The 25,577-nt window shown below is 38.6% G+C and overlaps 1 protein-coding gene across 5 annotated transcripts in view; it reads left to right on the top strand.

Moving 5' to 3' along the window:
- Positions 1-25,577, top strand: part of zgc:172282 (leucine-rich repeat and fibronectin type III domain-containing protein 1-like protein) — a 143,327-nt gene that overhangs the window by 101,282 nt on the left and 16,468 nt on the right. For all 5 annotated transcript variants that reach the window (XR_009768921.1, XM_061682017.1, XM_061682014.1 and 2 more), the window contains one exon: positions 23,889-24,532. Coding sequence is in view for 4 of the 5 variants with exons in the window: in XM_061682017.1 (XP_061538001.1) it covers positions 23,889-24,532 (644 nt within the window). In the remaining variant the exon portion in view is untranslated. The remainder of the gene's footprint in view (positions 1-23,888; positions 24,533-25,577) is intronic.

Consider the following 25,577-nt stretch of genomic DNA (forward strand, 5'->3'; position numbering starts at 1 on the left):
TCTGCTGCACTGCCGATCTTGAAGTCTCGTGTGATCACACTTGATCCCACAAAACCAAAGAAGAAGAATACGCACCGATGTTTCCCGAGTGTCCCCGAAGGTTGCCCGAGCCAAGAGCCTTGTTGTCAAAAAACGACTTGCTTTGGAAAATACTTTTTGCCTTCCGGGGAACCCACTTTTATTCATAAAATGACATCAGGTAAGACATTTTTGATTTCATTTAAGGATGCTTCCGTGTTCATCAGTCTTTGATGCTTCTTTGATTGGCGACATTGTTTTCCACGTCACCATTCTCAGCATCATAATGCGGGAGAAGTCGGTTTCACTACTCACATGAAGAGTTTTGGTCGCAAATATTGAACACGTTTGTTCTTTAAGATTGTCGACTGACCAGTTTCGGACCCCAAAATCGCGACAGATCCTATTTTAACACACTTAAGACCTAAGGACAATCTTAGAGGATAATCTTATAAGACTGAAGATCGTCTGGCGTTTGACATGCTTGGTCGGGAAGGGGCAAAATCGGCTCAAAAACAAGCCGGTTGTCTTTATGTGTGTTCCGGGCCTTGGTTAAATTAAGACATTGATTCTTGCTTTTAATATTTCAAAATAAATAAATATTCATGACTCCATCTAATGGACGTACAAGAAGGCTCTGCAAAGCTACACAGACTGCTGGTAATGCAAAGTTAGTTTACTGTCTTAGTTTATTGTCTTCGGTCTGTGTGTTTGTTTGCATTATAGTAGGAATACTTTCTTACTTAAATGATTGCCAAGAGATTTTGTATAGAGGTGGTGCATAGGCCAAGGAGGAATTATGCTATTGCATCTGTGCTCAGTTTTATAAACAATTTGGCCTTGATGGAGCTCTAATCTATAGTGTTTGTGAGAGAGCATTTTAACAGTTTTCTCCTTGGCCCATGCCGTGCCTCTGTTTCAAGGAAGTTGTGTATGTAGTTGTTTCCACATTCTTGCAAGCGCGCAAAAAAATACATTAACGTATATAAACATAACATGTTGTCCACTGTTTGGCTCTGGCCGATGTGCTTATTGAATGCTCTTGGTATCTAACTGCATGACTCACTTCATGCACACCTAGGCCAAAATAGGAAACACATGCACATACCAACAAGGATACACATTGCTGGCACCTGCTGTATTTGTGGCAACTAAAAAATGAGTTCGTAGTTCACAGACACGAAAAAGCCTAATCCTATTTGTCGTACCTATTTTCTCTTACAGTATGTGTCCGCAGGCTTTTTCATCCTTTTTTTTCTTCATGTCTGCGTGTTAGTCTGTCTCTCCTTCTACTTTGCATAATTTGTGTGTTTTGGTGTGCTCATTTTCCCCCACTTCCTGCCTAGAAGATGGAATGTTTGCTCTCAAACAGTTTTCCTGCATCACTGATCTTGCTCCCTGTATGTTCTCTTTTCATTTGATGTTGGCTTTCCATACTTTTAAGTCATGTTCTTTTCATGTTGTTCTAATCTGTTTGGCCTCTCATCTCCCCTGTCTTGCCTCACATTTCCTCTCTGTTCTTGGACGAATGCTGAACTCAGCAGAGCGCCGGCGGTTGTCCAACGCACAATCTCCTTGTTTGGCATCTTGCTGCTCTTTTCATCATCGTCCCAAATTGATGTTTAATTATCCAGCGACGTGCCCTCCCCCACTAACCCTCCAGTTCCCTACTCATCTGTCCACTAACAACCAATCCTCCACCCCGCCTTCAGATCCTCATGGATAGAGGAAAGAATAATTCAATAGAATCAGGCCATAGAGTTTGGGTGCAAGAATGGAGGAGAGAAGGAAAGGTGATGAGAGTGGATGGGGAGAGGATGAAAGGAAAGATTATGCATGTTAGAGAAGGAATCTACAAGGGGAGGAGAAGATGACAAATTAGCGAGGGATTCAGAAATTAAAGAGGATTTGGATGGTAAACAGGGATCATAGATCCTCTCTCTTAGCACATACAGCACTCAATAAAAAGTAAGCAAATATAACAATCAGTTCTGACCTTTTTCATGTGTTTTCTGAGTTTAAAAAAATAATTGTGTAATCATCAATCATCCTCCACATAATATATAACAGTTTGTGTGTTTTCCGCGGCTGTTCCAAAGACGTTATCTTTTTTACCTTCATTAATCATGTTCCCAATGTTCTCTAATGTAGCTTTTCCCGGTTATGTTTTAGCATGGAGGGTAATTAATTAATTATCACTGTTCTCTTTTTTCAAATAACGCATTAAGCTCATTATGATATCCATCAAGGGCTACAGGGAAGCAGTGGTGCCATGCACGTCGACAGTGTTCAGGAAGCGGACTAGCATCCCTCCCATCAACTACTTAAAAGTCCAAAGCCCAAGTACTATTGACTTCTGCCCTAAAACTATACTTCTGTGTCGTCAAGGCTACAGCAAGAAAGGTCGCATTCCATAAGTTAAGACAATAAATAACTTTCACAAACACAGAACATCAAACAATGATTCTAGTAATCCAGAATATTAAGAATATAATCTACAGTATAACAGTTCTAGGTACGTATACTGTATCTATGTGCCAGTTGAGGGTTCCAAACTAAGAAACACAATTACTGGATGTGCACCATTCTAAAGGATAATTCCAACTATATAAAACAGCTACATTGTGGATATTGGATATGCCTGTATAGAGAAATATGAATTATTCAGAAACTTGAAAGAAAACAAGTTTAAATGAATATCTTTTAACACAACAGGGTGGAAAAAGCATGTGAACCCCTTGACTTCTTCAAGCATTAATAAGAGTCAGGAGTAAGCCAGCCACAAGTCCAATAGATGAGACAAGTTTTTCCAATCTTTAAGACGCATTGCCCGATGTGGATCATGCCTCGCGTAAAAGAGCTCTCTGAATACCTCGAATTAAGAATCTTATAATTGTATGAAGCTGAAACTGGTCACAAAAGTATCTCCAAAAGCCTTGATTTTCATCAATCCACGGTAAAACACATTTTCTATGAAAGGAGAAAGTGTTGCCTCTCTTCCGAGGAGTGGCTATCCTGTAAAGAAGACTTTAAGGGCACAGCGCAGAGTGAGCAATGAGGTGAGAGTTGCAGCTAAAGGCTTACGGAACTCTCTGGTACATAGCAACATCTCTGTTGGCAAATCTTCAATAATACAATAGACTAGAACGCTTATTATTGTCTCTGAATTTATGCTGTTTTTGTCACAGGAGCAGGATTGAGACCAATGACCTTCTGGTCATTAAGACCAGGTTCGTAGGAACTGAGCTACTGCAGTCCAAGATATGAATTACTTGATTTTTATTGCCTTCAGTTTGGGATTCAGGGACTTGATCAAATATTATTGCATCGGAATACAAACGTTGATTGTAAATATTGTACAAAACAAACATACAGGTGCATGTGTGTCTTGTTTATTCTTTAGCACATGAACACAAATGAATCCACATCCAGTCACAGGAAACATGATTCCAGCAGGGATATTGATAATATGTGTTGCAGAAGGCCTTGTATATCATGGAAAGATCTATTCTTTTCCTGTTGGTATGGATATGAAACCTAACACTAGTTGCAATGCTCCTCTTTTTCTCCTTTCGTCTTTTTTTAACACTCCTTCTCATTCCCTTTGCTTGATCGCTCTATTATTCATGCTCTCGTGCGCTAACTCCATTCTTTAGTGTATTCTTTTATAGCCTTTTGTATCCCTTATTCCAAGATCCCCTCTAAAAATAGTCCCGAATTATATTATCATGGTTTTCTCATGATGTGGTTAGCATTCTGCTTTTTCAATCAGCAGAGGTTTTTTACATTGATGTGTTATAGTGACTGATAAAAGCTATGACCTTTCCTCTTCTTTTAGTAGTTTATTGATTGTTGTTGTTTTTGTTTTTTAAAATGTTAATTACTGTCTTTGTTAAGAAAATCCGCACCTCCAAATCTGAGGCCATAACTCAAGTCTATGTAGGGGCCAATTGTGTTGCGTCCACTGCATGAGCCACATGGATCTGCACACAAATTGACGTGGAGTGTAGCAAGTTCAAATAAGCATGGTCTTCTCTGAGTGCTTCTTCTGTTGTCCCTTTCTTGTTTATGCTTAATACAATTAATTATAACATGTTTTATCATGTTTTACATTGATGTGATTATTCCCCTATAAAATAGAAGCTCATAGCATATAGGGTTAGTTCGTACTTATAGGGTTAGTTCGTACTTCCCATTTTCTAGGATGTACAGGAAGTGATGTTTTCTGAACATCCAACAGGACTCATCCACATAAAACATGAAATTAAATATTAAAAGTAACATTTACAGTGCCTAAGAGGTAAGACAAGATTTGACCCCCTACATTCCCTCTCCTTAATTATTTATATCAGTTTCAGTCCAAATCCATTGTTGCCTATTATTTTTAATCCATTTGACCCTGATGCCGCATAACAAAAGACCTCTACCAGTGTGGTGGACTCAAGCATCTCTGTCTGGATTTGCTACATTGACTTTTATACTGGGGGAAAAAAAAAATGTTAACTGGTTTCACACAATTGCATTTTGTTAGATGACAATAAATATAAAGGTAGTCCAACAAAATATAAACATGTGAAACTGATTAATAAAATAAACCCTGTTTTTCTTTCCAGTTACTCTCAATGCATAGGACGTTTCACCCTTTACTTTTACCATATATCTTTTTTTTCAATCCAGTCTTTGTTTCAGTTGAATGTTAAGTAGTGTAGGTGGTACGCTGGCTGACTGGTTAGTACATCTGCATCAAATCCAGCCTCGTCTGTGTGGAGTTTGCATGTTCTCCCCATGCCTGCGTGAGTTTTCTCCGGGTCCAGCGGTTTCCTCCCACATCCCAAAAACATGCACGGTTGGTTAATTGAAAACTCTAAACTGCCCTGTGTGAATTTGAGTAGAAATGGTTGTTTGTTTATATGGGTCCTGCGATTGGCTGGCGACCAGTTCAGGGTGTACCTCGCCTTAGCTGGGGTAGGCTCCAGCATGATCGCGAGCATAGTGAGGATAAGCGGTATGGAAAATGGATGGATGGATTGGTTAAGTAGTCTTTTATTGTTCCCATATGTTCATTAAAAAAACTTTTAAAGCATTTGCACTTGTCCCTATCTATCTGTATTACTTGCAATTACTTCAAAGACGCACTTCACAGTCATTCTTTTTAAGTTCCATAATATATACATGCTAAGCTGAGGGAAAAGGGAGATGCAAAATAGTGGTGACAGGAAGGAGAAGGATGAATAAAAGAAAAAGGAGTTGGGAAATAATTAAGGAATGTTGAAAGGCAAAAGCAAAGATGAAACAGGGGTGAGGGGATGTGGGGAAAGGGCAAGGAGGAAAATACAGGTGGAAGAAGATTGAAAGCTAGACATTAAAATGCAGAAGAAACAGAGTGGAAGGTCGGATGGTGGAGGGCTAGAAAATGCCTCATTAGGAGGAAGGACCCTTGCTCACCTCCATGGAGAGAAGCTTTTGTCAGGAGTCCTCACAAAGGGTCTAGATGAAAATGCTTTTAAGACAGAGGTGGGGCACCAACTGCCCAAGATGAAAACATTTTTTCACTCGTACTTCATTCATTGATGGAGTTCTGAAAAGAGAAGAATGTTCGTGAATGCTGATACTGAAAGTTAAGTGATCATGTCATCATGACATGTTCAGTCATTGGCGTTTGAATTTGGAACTTTGCGCCCCCTTGTGACGTCGCCCTCCGTGGAAGAGATGCGAGAAGAGATGGTGTGTGTGTGGGGGCGGGAAGAAGAGGAGGAGAAACGAGCAAAGGATGCAGCTATGAAGAATGCTTCATCCTTTACGACTACAGTATGTTGTTATTTTATGAGGGTGGGGGATTTCAACTAGAAATGGTTGCTCACCTCTCTCGTGGCATAGTGCTTTGTAATGTCTCTATCATCAGCCTCTCGCCAAGAAGCTTGAGCGATTACTTCAGATATATATTTTTTTGATTTTGCTTCAAATGAACTGACATTAGATAGAAGAGTACGATACTGTATATTTAAAAAAATAAATAAATAAAAGGTGGAGAGTGGTTTACGATCGTATCTAGTAACTTGTCACATGTTCATTAGGCTATTGCAAAGACGACGAATCCCTAACTTTAAAAATGAACTTTGTAATCTCATGGTGTGAGCATGTGGAAAGCTTAGAAGATTTGTACATATACTATATAAAGTTACTGCAGATCAGCTCATACAACTTCCTGACAGTCACTCTGTTTCAATAACTTGAAAGATATGCCTATGAAATTCCAGGCCACAGCCCTACTGCTCAGAAATGGAAGATTAGCCAGTTTCTAATCCTGGGTGCGTCCATCTACTTTCTCATTTTCTGCTGCGGGGCCATACTGGGAAACAAATGAAACCCTGTTTGACCCAGATTAGCCAGACATAAATAGAACAAGGATGCCCTTGTAGCTTTGAGTTGGAAGAGTTCAGTAATTAAAGAATATTAATACTTTCAACAATTGATACCATTAATGTCATTTAGCTTGAACGGAAACTTATAAATACAGAGTAGCCGAAAAAGATTCTAGAGTTTACAGTAGTACCCCACGAGCGACTCTGTGATTAAAAATAAGGAACATTTGATTGTATATCATTCAAAACCAGAAGCAATTTCTGATGCATTTCACTTTCATTTTTAAGACTGGTCCACATCTTTAATCCACGTAGTGTTCATACGTAGGATGAAGTGACCTGCACTGCACCAAAGTATTACATTCAGACCGAGACCACCTCTTTCAGTTTAGGTCTACCTGATTGGAGTGTACCAAAGTTTGGATGATAGTGTTTACACTTGGCCAAACTTAACTGCACAATCATTACCAGTGCACTTGAGTTTTTTTACGTAATGAAACCACGTGACTATTCCCTTACTCAACGACCACAGTTGCATTAATTGTCTTGTGATGGGCAATCAGTTGGCTTTTTCTCGAAAAGAAATGTTCATTTGCTCTCAGCTATGTCAGATTAGCTCTTTTATTATCACCAGATGTCTTGCTTTGACAGAACACTAATTCTATTTTCATCTGTTTACTAATTGTGACCAATCAAGTGTTGCCGATAACCCTCTGTGAATGTAATGGAACAATTGTCCGCATATGATTAAAGCAAAGAGAGATATTACTGACATTGATCTAACAATTTAATTCAGCTGGAGTTTTTTCAGCAACAAGACACCATAAAACTCAGTTTAGGGAAAACTTCTCGTGACTAACTTCAACAGCAACTGTTAGTTTGACAGTTGATATGCCGCTTTTAAAATAGGACTGTATTGAATGAAACACACTGCGATTGGCTGGCAACCAGTTCAGGGTGTACCCCGCCTCCTGCCCGATGACAGCTGGGATAGGCTCCAGCACGCCCGCGACCCTAGTGAGGAGAAGCGGCTCGGAAAATGGATGGATGAATGAAACACATGCTTTTCTTGAGCTCCTAAAACTTGGAGTGTCTATCGAGCACAACTTGTCATTGAACTCTAACGTCTATTTCAGCCCTTACAAGACTTTTTAAGCCATTAACAAGCATCAGCCTCAGACTCCCTCTCTCCCCCTATGGCCCACTTAGATTGATGTAAAATTAGGCTTTAATCCACCAGCTGAACTAAATACGCTCCCCCCAGTGTCAACACTGCTCATTCGACCAAATGTTATCCTTCTGCATTCATTTCCTATCTTTTTGTGATTCTAGATCTGCTCCATATCTCGATCCAGATTCTCATTATTTATTTCTGTGGGTCATGTTTCATAAATTTCTGTTTATTTAACAAGTTGTCCCCACTTGCCATACTTCATTTTAAATTAGTCCATTCTCCTCTGCATCGCGCTCTCGCTGCCATCTTTTTCTCTCTCTGGCACTACCGTATACTTTCTGTGCTTGATGGCCCATGAGCAGTATGTGGATCGATTGCGTTGATAAATGGGAGACAATCTGACAGAGGCTTTTGAAAATATAACCTATTAAAGCTGGATTAGGAGCGTCCGCTCATGTAGGCCAAAATGACAAACGGACAGGCATTAACAGACACAAATACATGTCAGTTTGGAGAAGCGAGCATTGCTGTTTGGATGTACAGCTGTGGAATCAAGGAGATATACAGTAGCAGCAGCTTCGAGTAAAAACCATTACCCCGTGATCACCATGGAGATTGGCTATTTGAGTCTTTATTCTTTATTAAAAGTACAGTTATTAATGTGGTTTATATATGCATTGAGAGCGAGGTGGAGAGATGTTGTCCATGTAGATTTATCAGAAAGGAAAAAAAAATACTACCTTTGTCCTATTTACAAGCACCTCACATTATTTCTGCCGTCTGGTGTTTCAAGGGCGCAGAATTAGCAACACGGCCTTCTGTTGCTTGAAGCGGGCTGTGGGAAAAATTACTCACAAAGTGAACTGGACGTGCAGAGGAAGACAAGGGCACAAACGATTGAGGTAGCGGTAGAGACATTGCCTCAGTATTGGTTGCAATTACAGCATCGAGTGGTTGTGTTTTATCGTAACATATCTTCCATATTTGATGTCCTTGGGATGATTTATTTACCACCATGTAAAATTCAAACACTCAATAATCTAGATTCAAAAGCAAAACCTTTAAGGGTTCCAGCCCAATTACATTATAACACTAAAGTTCCAATGACGAAGTCAGAAGTGGAATTCAAGTGGAATTGAAGGCTGCTTCTTTAGTTCTTCTATTGGGCCTTCAGTCCAACCTCCGTGAGTTCGCATTACATGGATGACTTAAATTGAATACCATTTTCCTCGATTCCTCAGTGTTGTCAATTGCACATTTTTGGGATGTGACTTTCTACAGGTATGTGATTTGGTATAATTGTCTTACGGTAGGGGACAGGCACTAAATGTTGCTTTGACAACCTAAGGTTGGGGAAAATTAGACCTCTATAGCCCTCTGTCCCCCAGTGTAGAATCTTTTTATAAGTGACAGGAACACTGGATTATAGGGGCATGCAGAGACCTTTGGAGGGACAGGTGCTCAAAGTAAAAAAGGGAGCCCGTAGAAGAAGTGTTTGAAACACTTTACAGTAACATAACTATGAAATTGTAAAACATACTTTTTATATAGCTGAAGCGATCTGCCCGCTGCTGGCTTATTACACGGCGCAGGAGATGTTTGCGTAGCCGCAGACATGAAATGGGGGGGGGATAGATCATATATATATTATATTATATTGGCCACATATATTATATTGGCCACATATATTATATTGGCCACAATATACTTTAGATAGGACGTGCGCACAATATGGTCATTTGTGGCCACAAAGTAGCAGTGACTCCGTACAGTAGTACTCACTACATGATTGGATTTTATTTTAGACTGGGCATGAGCTACAAAGACATTCTGAAAACCCTGGCATTGCAGGCTATCGATGGGAACAGAATGAGAAACGACACATACTTTAAGGAAATTGGGTATTGCCGTTTCTACCGAAGGTATATGCCATTGGCCTATTTTTTTTTTTTTTTTAATGGGAATTTATATTATTATACCTACAAATTAGTATTTTTGTGTGGACCTTATACCTATTATTGCCACAAATTAAACCACAAACTTTTAATACCATCTCTGAAAGTACTCGCACTGAACTATTAAATATACCTTAAATAAACCTATTACACAACCCCAGGTTAACACACCTTTAATATGACAGAGGTTATGCTTAAGTCAGATGGTGTCCTAGTGCTTGTAACATACAGTATTGACAGCGAAAACTGTTATGACATCTGACCTATAGACCGAAAATGCTTAATGCGCTGCCAAGGATGAGGTCCAGTGTGTCTCAGGAAGTCTTCCTCTTTCCACAGACCTTCTTCCTTCTTATTCACACACTCGTCATGTCAAATGCATATAACCTAATTGATTCTTTAATTAGTTTTATCTTTACCAGTTTTTTTATGATGGATTACATACATTTTATTGCTGAAAGGCCAGAGATGGGCTTTTACTCACGCACACGCGCACACATTCAAAAAAATAAAAAAATATGGGGAAACTGGCAAGTGCTCCGGCACTCAACGCACCCCACTGCACACCCCCGTTGGATGAACAGGGATAAATTAAAACATGGTGTTGTGATTGCAGTTTGTGTACAACCGGAATTTGCATATCAAAGACCCTATTGGGAGAATTTATGTGGCGTGTGATATCTGCTCACTTCCAGCTAATATGTATTCAAGCTGTGCAACATTCCACTGTTTATAAATGCACAATTGATTTCAAATATTTGCAGAGATAGGATCTGCTTGCTAAAGCCAACATAAATCTGGAATTTTGTAAATACACTTTTTGCATTGCCTTTTTTACTGTAAATACAAGTATTTTTGACTTATGTTCACATTTAATTTTAGAAAAAGGAAGCATCTCCTAACGGTTGGATGTTTGGAATGCCTTTTTTTTTTTTACTTCTCCCTGCCAGTCGACATTACAAGCAGAGATGAACGGCAGAAGAGGCAGACAGAGATAAGAGCAGACATTTGTTCTCCAGTCAGTACAAGCAGAATTGACAAACCAAAAAACATACAGCAGGCTACACACTCCATTGTCGTTGGGTTCAGATCTATGCTAATGGAAATTGCTGCAGAATACACACATTCACTGTTGAAAAATGTGACCTAAACAATGAGAACACCACAGATAGAAGACAATTGAATTTTTTTTCTCAGAGTTATGACTCTTTTAACTGCATCTGAGTATGGCCATACATGGGCCTTTCTTAATGGTACCTTTATTTGATTAAAATCCCACCTCCGCCATAATTTGGCGCAGCTCTGAACGAGTGTGGAGGGGCCTCAGGTTTGATTGTCCAGAAAGGCAAATGGATAAGTGTTCCCTCTGTAGACGTAAAGCTATAACCTAACAAGCTATCATTAACAGTTTGTTCCAGTTGTAGTGCCACTAATCCCACTAATCTCCTGTTTCCAAAGAAAAGTAAAAATAGTACACATATACAGGATACACGATTCTCAACGAACTGGTTCAATGTTTTTTTTTTTTTACTTTTTTTTTTTTGTTAGGAAGTACAGATTCTGACTACAGATTGTGGGTGTTGCAATTCTGAATTCCTATAGGTGCTTCCAGATTCCATATGGATAGTTTTGAGCTTTTTTTCACAAGTGTATGATACATTTTTAGGAATTGATAGTAAGCATTTATTCCAAGCAGTGGTAGAAAACCTTGATGTGGTGTGAAAGCTGTCGTAGTAGCTCACACAGCCAACAGAGTAATTTAGTCAGTGCATTCTTTAAAACGAGAAGATGGCACAAAAAGATTTCTGAATGGAACAAATTTATAATTGATAGCATTTACCTTATGGATAATGAGATACAAAATGTCCTAACGATGCAAGCCTTTTAACCAAATGGTTAGATTTAAAGTTCCTTGGGAGATGAATTAGTGCAGCAAGGCTATGAAAGTGTTCAGATTAGTGACAATGGTGCAGGCAAAAATACTTGAAAATCACACATCATGTCATCACTGAAAATTTTAAAGATTAAACAATGCAATTAAAAGGTTAATAAAAGTTCAGCTCATATTTGAAGTTGTCATGCAATGAGGATTTATTAGTCTCAAACAAACTTGAATCCTAAAGTATCCTACCTTTAACCAAGATCCTAAATTATATATATATATATATATATATATATATATATATATATATATATATATATATATACACACATGTTGTCATGTAAATATGTGAGTTAAATGGCAAGAGCACCTGAAACAACCATTTCCCATTGTTGTTAATGACTGTCTCAACAACAATGCCAGGTGATTGAACACATTTTTAGACATCACATAATGCATGGCATCGTTTTTGTCAGATTGGCTTCTGTAATGACATCTTCGTTCCATGAATGAGACAATTATGCACAAGGTTAGAGCTCAGTTATTTGATGTGATGAATGTAACTATGCTACTGTCAGTTAAAATGCCTAATCTCACACATGCACACACACACACACACACACACACACACGCACACACACACACACACAGTTTGGTTATTTAATGTCTTTGTGAGCAGTGTGCCAATGGGGAAAACTGTCACTTTAATTTAATGCAGTATTCCCCATTATCCCAGCTTGCTAATTGATTCTGTCAGACTCTTCAGCTTGACAGAAACTGACATTTTCCGCTGTGTGCTTATGTCTGTCACAATGTATGTGCGTTCATGGTGTGCATGTTCCTGCCCATTATTTACTTAAGAGCCATGTGAACCTCTGTGAGAGAATTGACATGTTAAAATCAATTAAACGGCGTAAAGTGTGACTTTGAGTCCCTTTTGTAGCCTGTTTTATCCTTGGCTTCTTTTAAGTAATCAAACATTCTGCATTTTGTTTTCTGCTGGTGTACGTTTGTGTGTGTGTGTGTGTGTGTGTGTGTGTGTACGCGCACGTGCTAATGTGCGTGTGTCTGTGTAATTTTCTGTGAATCTCTTATGGCTTTATCATTTAAATTATACTTCACACACTCACAAACACATTAACCAGCACAAATCCAAAACATCCCTGGAACCAATTGATTGACAGATTTATTGGTGATTTGTGGGCACATTGGCACGTTTCGAGCTAACTCGGCAGATTTTAAAGGGAAATGATGCGTGTTTACACACCTGCTTGAAGCAGAGGAGTAAGATTAGCATCTTGCTATTCTTTTTTTATTTTATTTTGACCTTGTGATAAATGCATGCCGGTATCTTAATGTGCCAATATGTGCTCAACCTTCTGTCTGCTGTTTGATGCCGGGCACCTGCTGCTGCAAGAAATGAGGTTGAAACTAACCAAATGTCTCAGAAAAGGAAGGTGGAACTAAAAATCTTTTTTTAGCAATCACGTAGGAACAGAGCAGCAGAGAAATTAGAGCACATGGGGGGAATGACTGATGCAGATGTGACGCACTGTGATGTAATTTGGAACGACTTTAGATGAGTCAACGGCTCATTTTTCTTGTACTGATGCCAAAATGGTTAATTTTGGCCGGTAAAGTGCCTTGATATTTAACAAGGTATGAACTTTTCAACTCACTGTACGGGTTGTAGGTTTTTACCAGGAATCAATCCAAATTTCAAGAGGACAGGACGTAGCGCTTGAGATATCTAACAACTTCTCTGACACATCTTCAATAAAATATGCATTTGTTCCAAAAATGTACTTTTTGTTTGCCTTCATCAGTTGTTGCCGTGATGTCTATCAATGCACCTCGAACAGCATCATTTTTATTTTATTACACGCCAGCAGCTGATGTATTGCTTTCACTCCACTTAAGAAACTCCAGGCCATCGAGGCTTTCTTTTCAAACCATAAGAGATTGACAGTGATGTAACTGCACACAAACACACACACACGCATACACACACCTTCCTCAACAAACACATTTTGTTACCATCCACCAAAATCTTTCAGATGTTTATCCTGGCCTTCTCGTCTTGGCTCATCTTAAATTATTAGCATGGATGGGTTGTTGAGGCATGTTTGCCATCGTAAAAAACAGTCTTCATTAAATATGAAACAACACTGTATTTACAAAATGGCACATTCTCTTTAAAAATACAAACAAGAAATGAAAGCTAAATGGTTGTGCCATTTTGTTTTATATCGCATAAGGCATGACCTAAAACATGACACAAGAGCTCTTTGGTTATAGAACATTATAGATAACCAATACATGGGCTTGGTGAGCTATTTATAAATAAATAGTATCCAGACCACACAACAACCTCTCAGCCTTGTCCAGAGAGGGCCGCATGTCAGTCAGTATTTATTTATGTTTTCTGTTTGTGATTGTGTCCTCTCTCAGTCTTTTTCTCCGTATTAGAGTGGATCTGCCCACCTGTTCATTTATCTTCCGGCAGTCACTGTAACCACACCCCCAACCTTCCAATTCCCATGAATCTCAGTCTGGCTCTCCCAACATGATAGTATGCACAAAGAACCTACTTCAGAACCAACTAATCTCACAGTAATCTCTGACCAGATTATGTGTTCCTGTTTTCTCAGGGAAGGAATGGAAGGGAATACAGATGGTGAGCAAAGAGAGCAATTCGAATTCCAGCCGTTATTTATTTCCCCACAGACACTTTTTATGACAGTGGCGAAAGGGGCCTGAACATTAATGAAGACTGGCAGAAGCCTACTGTCCTGCAGCAGACAAACCATTCTCTAACTAGACAGGCACTCAATAGAGCACAGACCTCCACCAAGGTGGAAAAATTGTGGTCTACACAGAAAATAATGAAACCTCCAAAGTCGTACACGATGGGTTCTGTGGTGCCGGTTGATTTTTTATAGTTGTTCTAAAAATCAAGCAAAACATGTTATTGTTTTTTTTTTTTTTTTTTTTTTTTTTTTTTTTTTGTGCTTTTATGTCATACGCCTCTAGATACAGTTTGTCCCAATTTTACATTATTTAAAGTGTTTATTCCATACAGTAAACTATGTGAGTCCCAGGATGCACATTTCTGGAAAAACAATGAGTCCCAGCCCTGGAACAACAATGAATCCTTGCAATTTATCATCACGGAATACAGATACAGTAATCCTACGCTATATCACGGTTCTTGCTTTGCATGTCCCGCTATATTGCTGATTTTTATAACAGTTAATACTGTCGTGGCACGGTGACCGACTGGTTAGCATATCTGCCTCACAGTTCTGAGGACCCGGGTTCAAATCCTGCCTCGTCTGTGTGAAGTTTCCGTGTACTTGTGTGGGTTTTCTCTGGGTACTCCGGTTCCCTCCCACATCCCCAGAAATTGCATGGTAGGTTATTACAGGGTTATAATTCATTGTTAGGGATAAAATTCACTTAAGATTTGGCCAATAAATCATTGGTGCATACTGTAAGTGTATAAGTGATGACCTTTTTTCTTTGATATCTACAAGCAGTACACCAAAGTCAATTAGAATTCATAATAGTGATATCTCCAGAATAGCATTTAACCTAAGGTTAATACTATGTTGAAATTCCCTTTTTTTATTCTTTCACAAAGAACCCCAGTGTGATCTCAATCACCAGGATAAGTCATTGGTAAATCCTCTATCTCGCTATTATTAGACCAGATTACTTATATATTTATCTATGAATTTTAAACGTTGAGGATTGTTTTTGAAGACAATATTAACACTCGGGATTAGTGCTGACTTGATCTCATTCCGACAATCCTTTGTACGTTATCCTCAGTGAGAGTGCACGTCGTGCATTTCTAAATCATATCTCTACCAGAGGGCTGTATTATTGTTTTTTCCCCTTATTTCTGCTCATCTAATTTTCAGCTGCAGTGTTAAAAGTTAAGCTATGCCTTTCTCTAGTTAAAATATTTGTAGGCTTTGTAAATAAATGACCGGCAAGAAGATTTAATTAAACTTCATTTAATTTGTGCAGCTCCATCATATCTTGCCACCCAGGCAATGTGAAATACTTTATATTGCATGTCAGCCCTCTCTGACCTCCATTCATGCGGTCATGTTATGTTTGACTGCAACCTAACATAGAGGAATGTTATTGCCTTGCTGCCGAGAGGACACATACAGCCATTCCCCTGCTTCGTTATACCTGTTTTGTGAAAATCTGCTCTACCTCTTACTATTTTTGTAAACTTTTGGCCAACAAAATTACTGAAATCAGAAATGACATTAATACAGTAAGAAATACAACATATATATTTTTTCAGATTGTTAGAACATTCATTTATAAAATGGTAAGAAGTCATACGAAAAAAAGCTGTGGTATGAGAATTACATGTAAAGATCAGCTGCAATGAGTAAAATTTTCACTGTTAAAACACAAGAGAATCAGAAAATTAAAATTCATCTTCATGCATCATTTTGGGAACAAAATAATGTACAATAAATTTGTAAATTAGAGAACCACTGCATACATACTAGATTTGGGACACGCTTTCACAATTTGTAAATTTTGGGATTTTCCATCATTAACTGTCAACACTGCTGATCCAAACAACAAATGAAAGGACAGCTAATTATGCTGTGAGATTTATACCTTATGTACTTAAAACAACGCCATAGCCTGGTTTTCACTCAACTATCACAACTTGTGTACAAATTGGCTGAGGCGGGCACACCTGAAAGAGCAGTACAACGGCCGTTCAATTGATGCAGTGTGACAAACCGTTTTAATTCTATTTAATTATGTTTTTATGAAGTATAATATTATGCAGTGCTATTTGACCTTCTTAAAATACTCCTTCCAACATGTTTTGTTGTATTTTGAGGGTGAAGGCTGGAACGGATTAATGGTATTTGTATTCATTTCAATGGGAAATGAATATTTGAGATGTGTTTTGAGTTATGAGTATGCAGAACAAATTAACCTTGAACGTCAAGGCACCATTGTACATATATTTCAAATTAATTAATTGAGTTCTCTATGCTGAATGTGCGCAAAGACAACATTTTCTCTTAGGGTGCAAATGCTCCTGCCATCCTGGAATACAATACATTTATTTGGCCTCAGTCCATTTGGTGGTCGACTTGGGATTGGTACAGTCGCTCCTACATGATTGCAGTAATGCTCATATCATACATTATATCATGACATGTAACTGTGCCCAAGAGTTATGTTAGTGCAGCCCAGTGGGTTCCAGAGGAAAACCTGGAACATTGTATGGGACAACTGGCAAGTGTGTGTGTGTGTTTTCTCAACTATGTATTTATCGTATACTGTATGTATGGTAGATAGTTCTTTCAAAATAACAAACAGTTGCTCGAATATGGAAATATATACAGTAGTTACAGTTGGAAAAATATAGCGAAATATTGTAGCATGACATGCTGTGATTCTTAGCCTGAGTGAATAATAGTATCAATACCTTTTACTACTTTTGGGGAACTTTTTTTCCATGATATTTGTTTGAGGAATCAGTATCCCAACTCAGCAATGTCTGCATCTTTATCCAAAATAACCTCTCCATTTGTAGGGATTCCAATTCACCAGGACCCCCACAGAGTGCCTCTCAAGCATGTCTTGGCCCTGTTGTGTTTCAGAGAGATGTGTGTGCGAGTTTGGTATCTCCTATTCTTCTGTGTGCCAAAAAACTCGCTGGCTTTTCGAAATGCAAAGCAGCAATAAGCTTAACTCAAAGTCTCCTGTGGACTGCTATGCTCCAAAATGTGTCACGGAATCGAGCTCAGTCGGCAGATGTGGGCATGTCAATTTCAAAGCTTGAAGACTTTTTTTCCCACCATGCATCACCCTTAATCATGCGGTAAGGTATGATGGTTAAATAGTTGTCATAACGGACAACTCGGAACTTAGCCGGGCTTTGTGTTAAGTTTTGGATTTGTGTTGTTCATCCAAGTCTGCTGTCTGTCCGGGGCACATTATGAAAGAAGTAAAGGCAATGCCCATTATTAGTTTCTTCAGAGTGGATTTGAAAGGTTGACAGACAACATAATTTTATTACACTGCATTTTAAATAGCACACAATATGGAAAATTTACTTTTTTAATTGCTTGTATACAAATATTTGGGTCTCTGGAATACCTCCCCGCCCATCAAGTGTGGTCATTACATAACCAAATCAATCTTTTGTGCGTTGCCTACTGTTGAAAACGTGGCTGTTAGTAGGTGGAATTGTGGGAAATTTACGGTTGCCGACGGGACAAATGGGATGTGAACGGCCAAATGCTGCAAACACAGGAATGATGCAAAACCCAAAACACACAAACAAACACAAGACAAATGCAAAAGGAAAACGCTGCAAGAGAAAAATGCTGCAATAACAAAGTGGAACCAAAAACTGACAAAATAAGCAAAAGAAAAATACTGGGAATACCCAAAACACACAAACCTCCCCCAAAAAACGTCAAGAGAGAAATGCTGCAAATTCGCGCCAGAAGACGGAAGCATGCAAGGCCACTAGGGGGCGACCTGAGGGATGGACCCACAGATGTGGGTATTCCATATATACTGTATTGTATTCCATCCCAAAATGGATAAATCTCTCTTTTTCTATATTGAAGGATAGGCTATGCAGTTGCACTATTGTTGTATTTTTTTCAATTGTGTTTTGGTTCACTCATTTCACTTTTTGTATTGCCTTCTGTATTCATTTTGAACATTTTGCTCAAGTCATCAAATATGGTACTTTGTCAAACCAAAGGCTTAAAAGTGGGCTTTTTTTGTATGCATTTTATGTACAGTACTCTCAACGACCAAAAGTGTTGTTTTGCTCAGTGTGGCCTAAATAACTTTCCAAAGACGTCCCTTCATGGTTTCCAAGTGCTGAGACTTTCCTTGAAGGACTTTGAATACAGTCCAAAAGGAAGGGGGACGTTCTCCCTAATCAAGACGACTACACTGAATTATTAATTTCAGGAACAATATTTTCAGAATTAAAATTAAAGCTTGCTTCCCTTCGCTAACCGCGCAAATGATGGTGACCTGACAATGATTTTCCTACATTTGTACTTGTTTCTTTTTTTCTTTACCAGTTAATTATTTAGATAAACAAACGTCACTTAATTTTGGTTGCTGACATCCTGTTTTGAGATCTTATTCTTTGCTCATAATGGTGCAGCATGTTGAATGGGCAAAAATGGTCTGTTGTAACGACTTTGCCATCACACCTTTGCCCTTTACTGTCCTGGCCTGCTTGCACTGGATGAATAATTGGCACATTAATATTTTAAAAACAGCCGGAGAGCATTAACATAAATATTCTCTTGACGTTCTGCTTACATCAACAGTCACAACCCGGGGCTCTGAATGTAGCTCAGCATGACATCTGGTGAGTGTGTGTGTATGTATGCGTGTGTGTGTGTGTGTGTGTATGTGTGTGTGTGTGTGTGTGTGTCAGGATTTTGAGAGCCCAAGAGCTGATTGATGGACAGTATTTACTAACAAAGCTGTCTCCCATCAAGCAACCTAACTGAATGCAGATAGCCTGAAAAGGTCAGGCTCATGCACAGACATAGCTGGGCATGTGCATTAACATGCAGTGAGAAAGGAAATGTCAGCCATTCTCTCCACTTGAACACGCACACTCAAGATTTGGCAGTACTGTCCCCCTGTGATGTTGGGTTGTAACGAGGGTGCCTAACGAACCTGTCGCTGTTCTCGCAAGGCAATAATGATGCACTATCAGAGTGAAGCCGCTGATAGCAGATTAGCATCTGTGAATGTCATTTGTGACCTCAGACTCAGACCAACCGTTAAATCCCCTCGAAGGATTTTGTATGATATTAAAAAGACCAGTGTGACCAGTGTGTAACTTAAATTTGCTTATCTAACATAGCCACCACCAGTTGCCCACATGTGATTTACGTTCGTTGGCTCCCTCCTCAGCTCGCCTTGTTCATTTTCTGATTCTGATTGGATAGACCTTACTTTTTTATAGATGGCATCATTTTGTGTACAGCTGTATCATATGTAGTTTAAAATGTTTGATTGCAAGATAAATTACTACTTCAATAAAGATGTTACCTGAAATGTTGGTATTGTGTCAATATTGAAGAGTTAACATTGGCACAAACGTTATGGCCCACTGTGCCATGAGCAAAGAGGTTTCTGATCAATGGTTCAGACATTGTTGTGGTGAGGTAGATGAAGAAATGAAATCCACCCCCTTGTATGTTCTCCTTAACAGTTGGTAACGGTTGGGAAATGTCTTACATTTGATAGATCCCAGAAAGTGGCGTGGAATTTCAGAGGACAAAAAGGAAAGAGCTGTATTATGTTACAATTTAGCTCATTTGGTACATCACAAAACATCAGAGGTCAAACACTGAAATGTTTAGGGTGAAAAGAAAATAGAAGTAGCTTTGTAATACCAAGTTGTGATTTAACTCTTCGAGATGGACACTACAATATATCCTTCTTTACTTTAGGCTCTTCCCTAATATGAAATGAAACATACCATAACCCATTTATAACTTATTAGGTGAAACCAATCCAGGGATGATGAAGACATTTTTGAATAATTTCCCCTGTATTATATATCCCTCATTTACAACACAAAAATTGTCTTTGAGAAAATGGCTTCAAGGGTGGAAGTAATTGAGACAAATGGAAGGCAGTGAAAATTCTTACAAATGAGAAGGCGTAGAATTTTTTTTATTCAAACATAGAATTATAAATTGAATGAAGTTAACTGACATTTCATTTAAAAGGGCTGCTGTGATAATCTGCTCGGCTGTGTGAATTCTTAGTGCCATCATTTATAAATCCTTAAATGGCCTTTTTTTCCCGTATGATTAACTGCAATATTAATGCACATACAGTCTAACAAAGTTGGCACATGATAGTTTTTATCCTTTTCATGAGCACACAAGGAGCGTCACTCATTTAGAATGACTATATAATAATATTCACGATTGTTTTTCCCCCCTTCAACCCATTTCCCTCCACCGGACAGCTCTATTTTTGTTGCACAAAACATACCATACATGTTTAATAACACACATATTTTAGGATTGTTTTGTTTAAGATTATGTTCACACATGACTTGTCTTTGCTGGGTTTAACATACACATCATATACAGTGTTGTATTGTTAAAGCTGTGTGGTTAGTTCCACCAGACAGTGACAAGAATGGTGTAGTTTATAAACATCTTGGTCAGTATAGTTTGCTCGCGTATAATTAAAAGATTCGTATCAAATCGGGTTGAACTTGAAGCTATTTGCATTTTCAGGACAGTGGGGGACAATAGAAAGCTTGACTCTACAAATAGTTTAGTTTAAATTGTATTTTGTATCTTCTCAAATTGTGATAGTCTTTTCAATTTCAACAATAAGATCATTTATTGATTTCAATATTCAGTTTTGTGTTTTTCAGTGTGTGGGCTCACAATAGGTTGATGTGAGTTGATGTGAGTGCACGTTGGCACGTGCCCGTGCCGACGTGCTTGTGGGTGTGACGATGACCGAAGAGGAATTGACTGCTTGCGTAGCATTTTAGAAGTGGCACAATAACCATTTGCCAGTTGAAATCGCTGTTGTGTCAATGAATTGCAAGCAACAAGGAAAGGCATCGATAAATTGTGTGTGTGCGTGTGTGTATCGTGGTTTGAACCCATTAACTGAATCAGGATCCAGTATGATTGCAGTTTTAAATGGGTTCACCCAAGTGTTTCTCCTTGGGCTCGCAACCCTTGTCCTTTCCAAAGACACACTTATGCAAGATGCAGAACTCTTTCAGTCATTATAAATGTTTAATGATTAGAAATGTATCAAACCTTACAAATTAGTACTGTATCTAATGCTACGTACCATTAGATGTGCATTAAAGGTAGTGTGTTATGTAGCTGTATGTCTGGGAATGAATTCACTAAATGATACGCTTAAAGTTTTCTACATAAGATTGTGCACATGCACAAATTCCAGTAGAAACACACTCGCGGGACTCCTGCTACAACACACTGCAAAAAAACATGGCAGCGTTAAAAAAATAAAAAATATAAACACTATGGAAATGAACTGTATCATGGCTGTTGTAAGTAAGTGAGATACGTTTGAGTTCGTTACAATTGAGGTGACTGGATGGAGTTGTACTTCTATCTGTTATTTGGTATTTATTTTACATTCAGAAGCAGATTCAACAGAAAGCAATTTGTATGAGTTATGTAAAACACAATATAAACTATGGACAAAGGTCTACAGTTTTGTGAGATATGTATTTGGTCTGGTGAGCTATGCATCGTGCCAGATCTAGTTTACTTTTTATTAAATCTGATCTGTAATCAGTTTTTTAGGTTCCATTTCCCATTATATACAGTGTATTGCGAATGCATTTTGGACTGATTATCCTATGACATTAACTTACAGATATTTATTTAATATGAACATCACGTACAAGTGGCTGCTTAAGAAATCAGATCAAATTATTAAATCAGGTCGAACAAAGTCAGAAAAAGCCCTCTGGGCTGACCATAATATTACGCAATACTGTATATTACCACCATGTTCCGATCTTTTATAAAGGTAACTTCTGTAAATATTCTGAAAACTTCAGCACTTTTAAAATACATCAGAAATTGGTTTTGTGATTATGTGAGCGATGTGTTGGACTGCAAGAAATAGATTAGAAGCTAACTTGCACTTTACAGATTTCACAAACACAGCCAGCACAATTCCCCTGCTGATTTCCCTGAGGTATCCCCCCCAAAAAGCTATAATTTAGTATGTCTTTCTGCAACGCTGAGAAGAGCCCTACACAAGATAACTGAGTGTCAAAAACAGAAGTTGTTTCTCGGTTTGCTTAAATCATTTACATTACGATGGAGAATTACATTTATAGGGAAGAATGGTCACGAGATTTAATTTTTCTGATATAATGCAAAGAGGGAAATAATTTAGAAGCACAGCAGTTGCATTTGCATAGCTGACATCAAGTTATAGTTGTAGAAAACAAAAAGACAAGCGGAAACAAGGGCAAAACTGCTTTGAAGAACATATACCCTGTTTAACTAAGTCTTTCTTAATTTCCCCATAGTGATACCATGCGATAATATCTTTGGGGAAAGATTACAGAAGGAAATGGGTAATAATGAATAAGCAGTTTAATCTTATTTGAGGTGGCGCAATGCAGAATGATTTGAAAATACATCAGTAAAATCTCCTCATTATTCACTACTGTATATAAAAACGTATCTTATGCCAATAAAGGGGATCCATTTTGGCTGGCTGTATGACACACAGCAGTCTCTTTATGTCAACATAAGACATGCTTGATTGAAATATGCCCCAGGAAGCGTGTTGGGGTGGTGAGAGGGTCAAACGAACATGGCATTGCAGCTGGAAATGGCTGTTCAACTTCAATTTACACACATGAGTTGACACTAAATTGTGTGCAAGACTTTCAAAATACCAGTCATTATGTCCTTTTTGGGTTCAGAGACGGGGGCTAATAAAAAGAGGGAGAAGATTATGGATTGGCTTTGTGCAACTAATATTAATGACGCCTGGCTGAGAAGGGAATATATGGATGCCATAATAATGAATGTATTAGATGCCACAGGCAGTGTGCGTACCTGAGATAACGACTCGACGATTAAAGAACGTTATTGTTGTAAACATATACATAGGACACAGGAAACCAATTCAAGTAAATATAATTTTAATGTCTTTTGTTTTAGGAACTGATTCATGAGTATACAAGCCTTATTCTTATGTGATTCATACGTTGATAGAATTTAATAGCTGGGGTATTTTTTGGCAGGTATTCCATCATTTTAGATAGAGGAAAGCATATCAGAGGGCAATAAGATTATAATTCGACACAGTCACATCTTCCTTTGTGCTTCGGGGCTCGACAGAAAAAAAAGGGCCTTCCCCAAAACTCCGTGTGTAATGATTAAGGATCGTTAGAATATTTACAGATGAACACAGATTTGCAGTATCCTGGAGTTGTCACGTCTCCTCCGAATTTACTCTCTCCGAAACTAAAAGCAATATAGTTTGCTTTCAACATAGTTGAAATTAGCTGACCAAGTTAAGATTATTTTTATTATTTTTCCTCACCCGCTGTGCCTCCTTTTACGTCCTCTTGCAAAACTACCCTGGATTGGATGACATTGTGTCCAAGACTTTTATCCATAAAAGTCAGTATTTCATGAATGCATATTGTAATTTATATTTTTGTCAAACTGTATGAGAGAAATGTAATTCAAAAATGTCATAACATCCATTTGAGTGTGATCTTAAGTTCGTCAGATAAATTCCACACGCTCACCTTTGTTGGCAAGTGACAAGATTCACACTGTTGATGATAACCAGACTATAAATGAAGCTCTGATGATTTGGTTTACCTTAGCTGTTGATTGACGTACGCCTGTTTCATGTCTTACGCATTTTTTTTTTTTTGTCTGATCTCTCTGCTTTTCTAGGATGATTCCCTCCAGCACCAATGACTTCCTGGTTCGTGACCTCGCTGCTGGGAGAAGCTACGACCTGTGCGTCCTTGCCGTGTTCGACGATGTCGTCACCTCACTGACTGCAACACGTCCTCTGGGTTGCTTGTCATTCACGACAGACACAGAATTCAGCCAGTGTCAGGCATTACACAGTGACTTCTTGGGAGGGACTATGATCATCATCATCGGCGGATTTATAGTGGCTTCTGTTCTGGTTTTTATTATTATCCTGATGATAAGATACAAGGTTTATAGCCACCAAGGAACAGCCCATGGAAAAGCTGCCATTTCTACAACTGTGCCAAGACAGCAGAGCAATGGGCAAGGGGGTCAGGCCCAAGTCCTGCCGCGCTCTGCTTCAGAAATGACTGACAGTCAGGACGAGGCAGCAGAGGGCCCATCTGGGGCCGTGTCACCTTGCGACACCCTGAGAGACACTGTTGCATTGGTTGTGGAGGAGGCGAGTGGGCGCAACATCATGATACGGACTGATTCTACGGCCAATGAGGAGTTGCTCTCACCCAGTAAGGCCCGCTTCAGCTCCAGGGTGGCCATTGAGATGAAAAACAGACCGCCATCTGTCGCCAAAGAGCCCACCTCCCCCAAGGAACTGGCAGGTAGAGAGCCAACAGACAAGGAGCATAGATAGCACAGGCAAGCAGCTGAGGGCTAAACCGGCACAAGAAAAAGCGAAAGAACATACATATATAAAGAAATTGGGAAGAGCTTTACAGTAAGAGATGGAGGGTGAGGAAAAAACAAGGTATTTTCTAAGAGTGTAAAATGATAATACAGTCAAAGACAAGGAAATACTATAAGCGGAGGAGGAAAAACTATTTGTTGAAGTACATTTACAGTCATATATTTTAGAACAAACACATGATACATAACTATTTTGTTCAAACGCTTCATTTGTTTTGGATAATCTTCTACTTCTGTATTATACCTTAAATTGATACTACTCACACTCGTAGAATTACATACCCGTGTAGAAAAATGCTAAATTAGCCAATCGAAAATGAAGAAATATGTTACCTTAATGTGATTTTTCATTTTAGATGACTATTTTTTGAATGACAGAAGCTGGTGGTTTCTTTTTTTACTTTGTATCGTCATCCGCGAAGGTTGAAAAAAGTTTTGACAAGTTTTGACAAAGAGTAGAAAGTAGAGACATCTGTTTTCAAATGAAGGGAGTGAATCTAAAAACTAAAAATCATCTGAAAAATCTACTTTAGTACAGTAGCAAAGTATTTGTAGTTGGTGACTTTCTATGGTTGAAAATAATTAGGCACATACTGTTTAAAGTTCCGCCTGTCTGTTTGTGCTGTTTTACAACCGTTTTGACTCACAGTTTAGGTTCTTCTCCCTTGAGTTATTTCTGTATAAATCCAGCCTATTTTCCTTTGAATATTCAGAACTCTAAGTACACCACTCCTGAGGAACAAAGTATAATAGGAGCAGAAACAACGCAACCGATAGGGAATACACCGCACAAACGACTGTATGTGAGAAGGAATTATGCTATGAGTGAAAATGCTAGCTGATCATGGTGGTGGTGGGATTTAAACAGTATAGAAACGCTTGCTTTGTGGGAAAAATCAAGTAATGACAGCTAAAATGCAGTACAGTATGGGCTTATAAAAGAGGAGCAGAAAGGGACCA

Source organism: Phycodurus eques, chromosome 7 (assembly GCF_024500275.1).
Source record: "Phycodurus eques isolate BA_2022a chromosome 7, UOR_Pequ_1.1, whole genome shotgun sequence".
Taxonomy (NCBI): domain Eukaryota; kingdom Metazoa; phylum Chordata; class Actinopteri; order Syngnathiformes; family Syngnathidae; genus Phycodurus; species Phycodurus eques.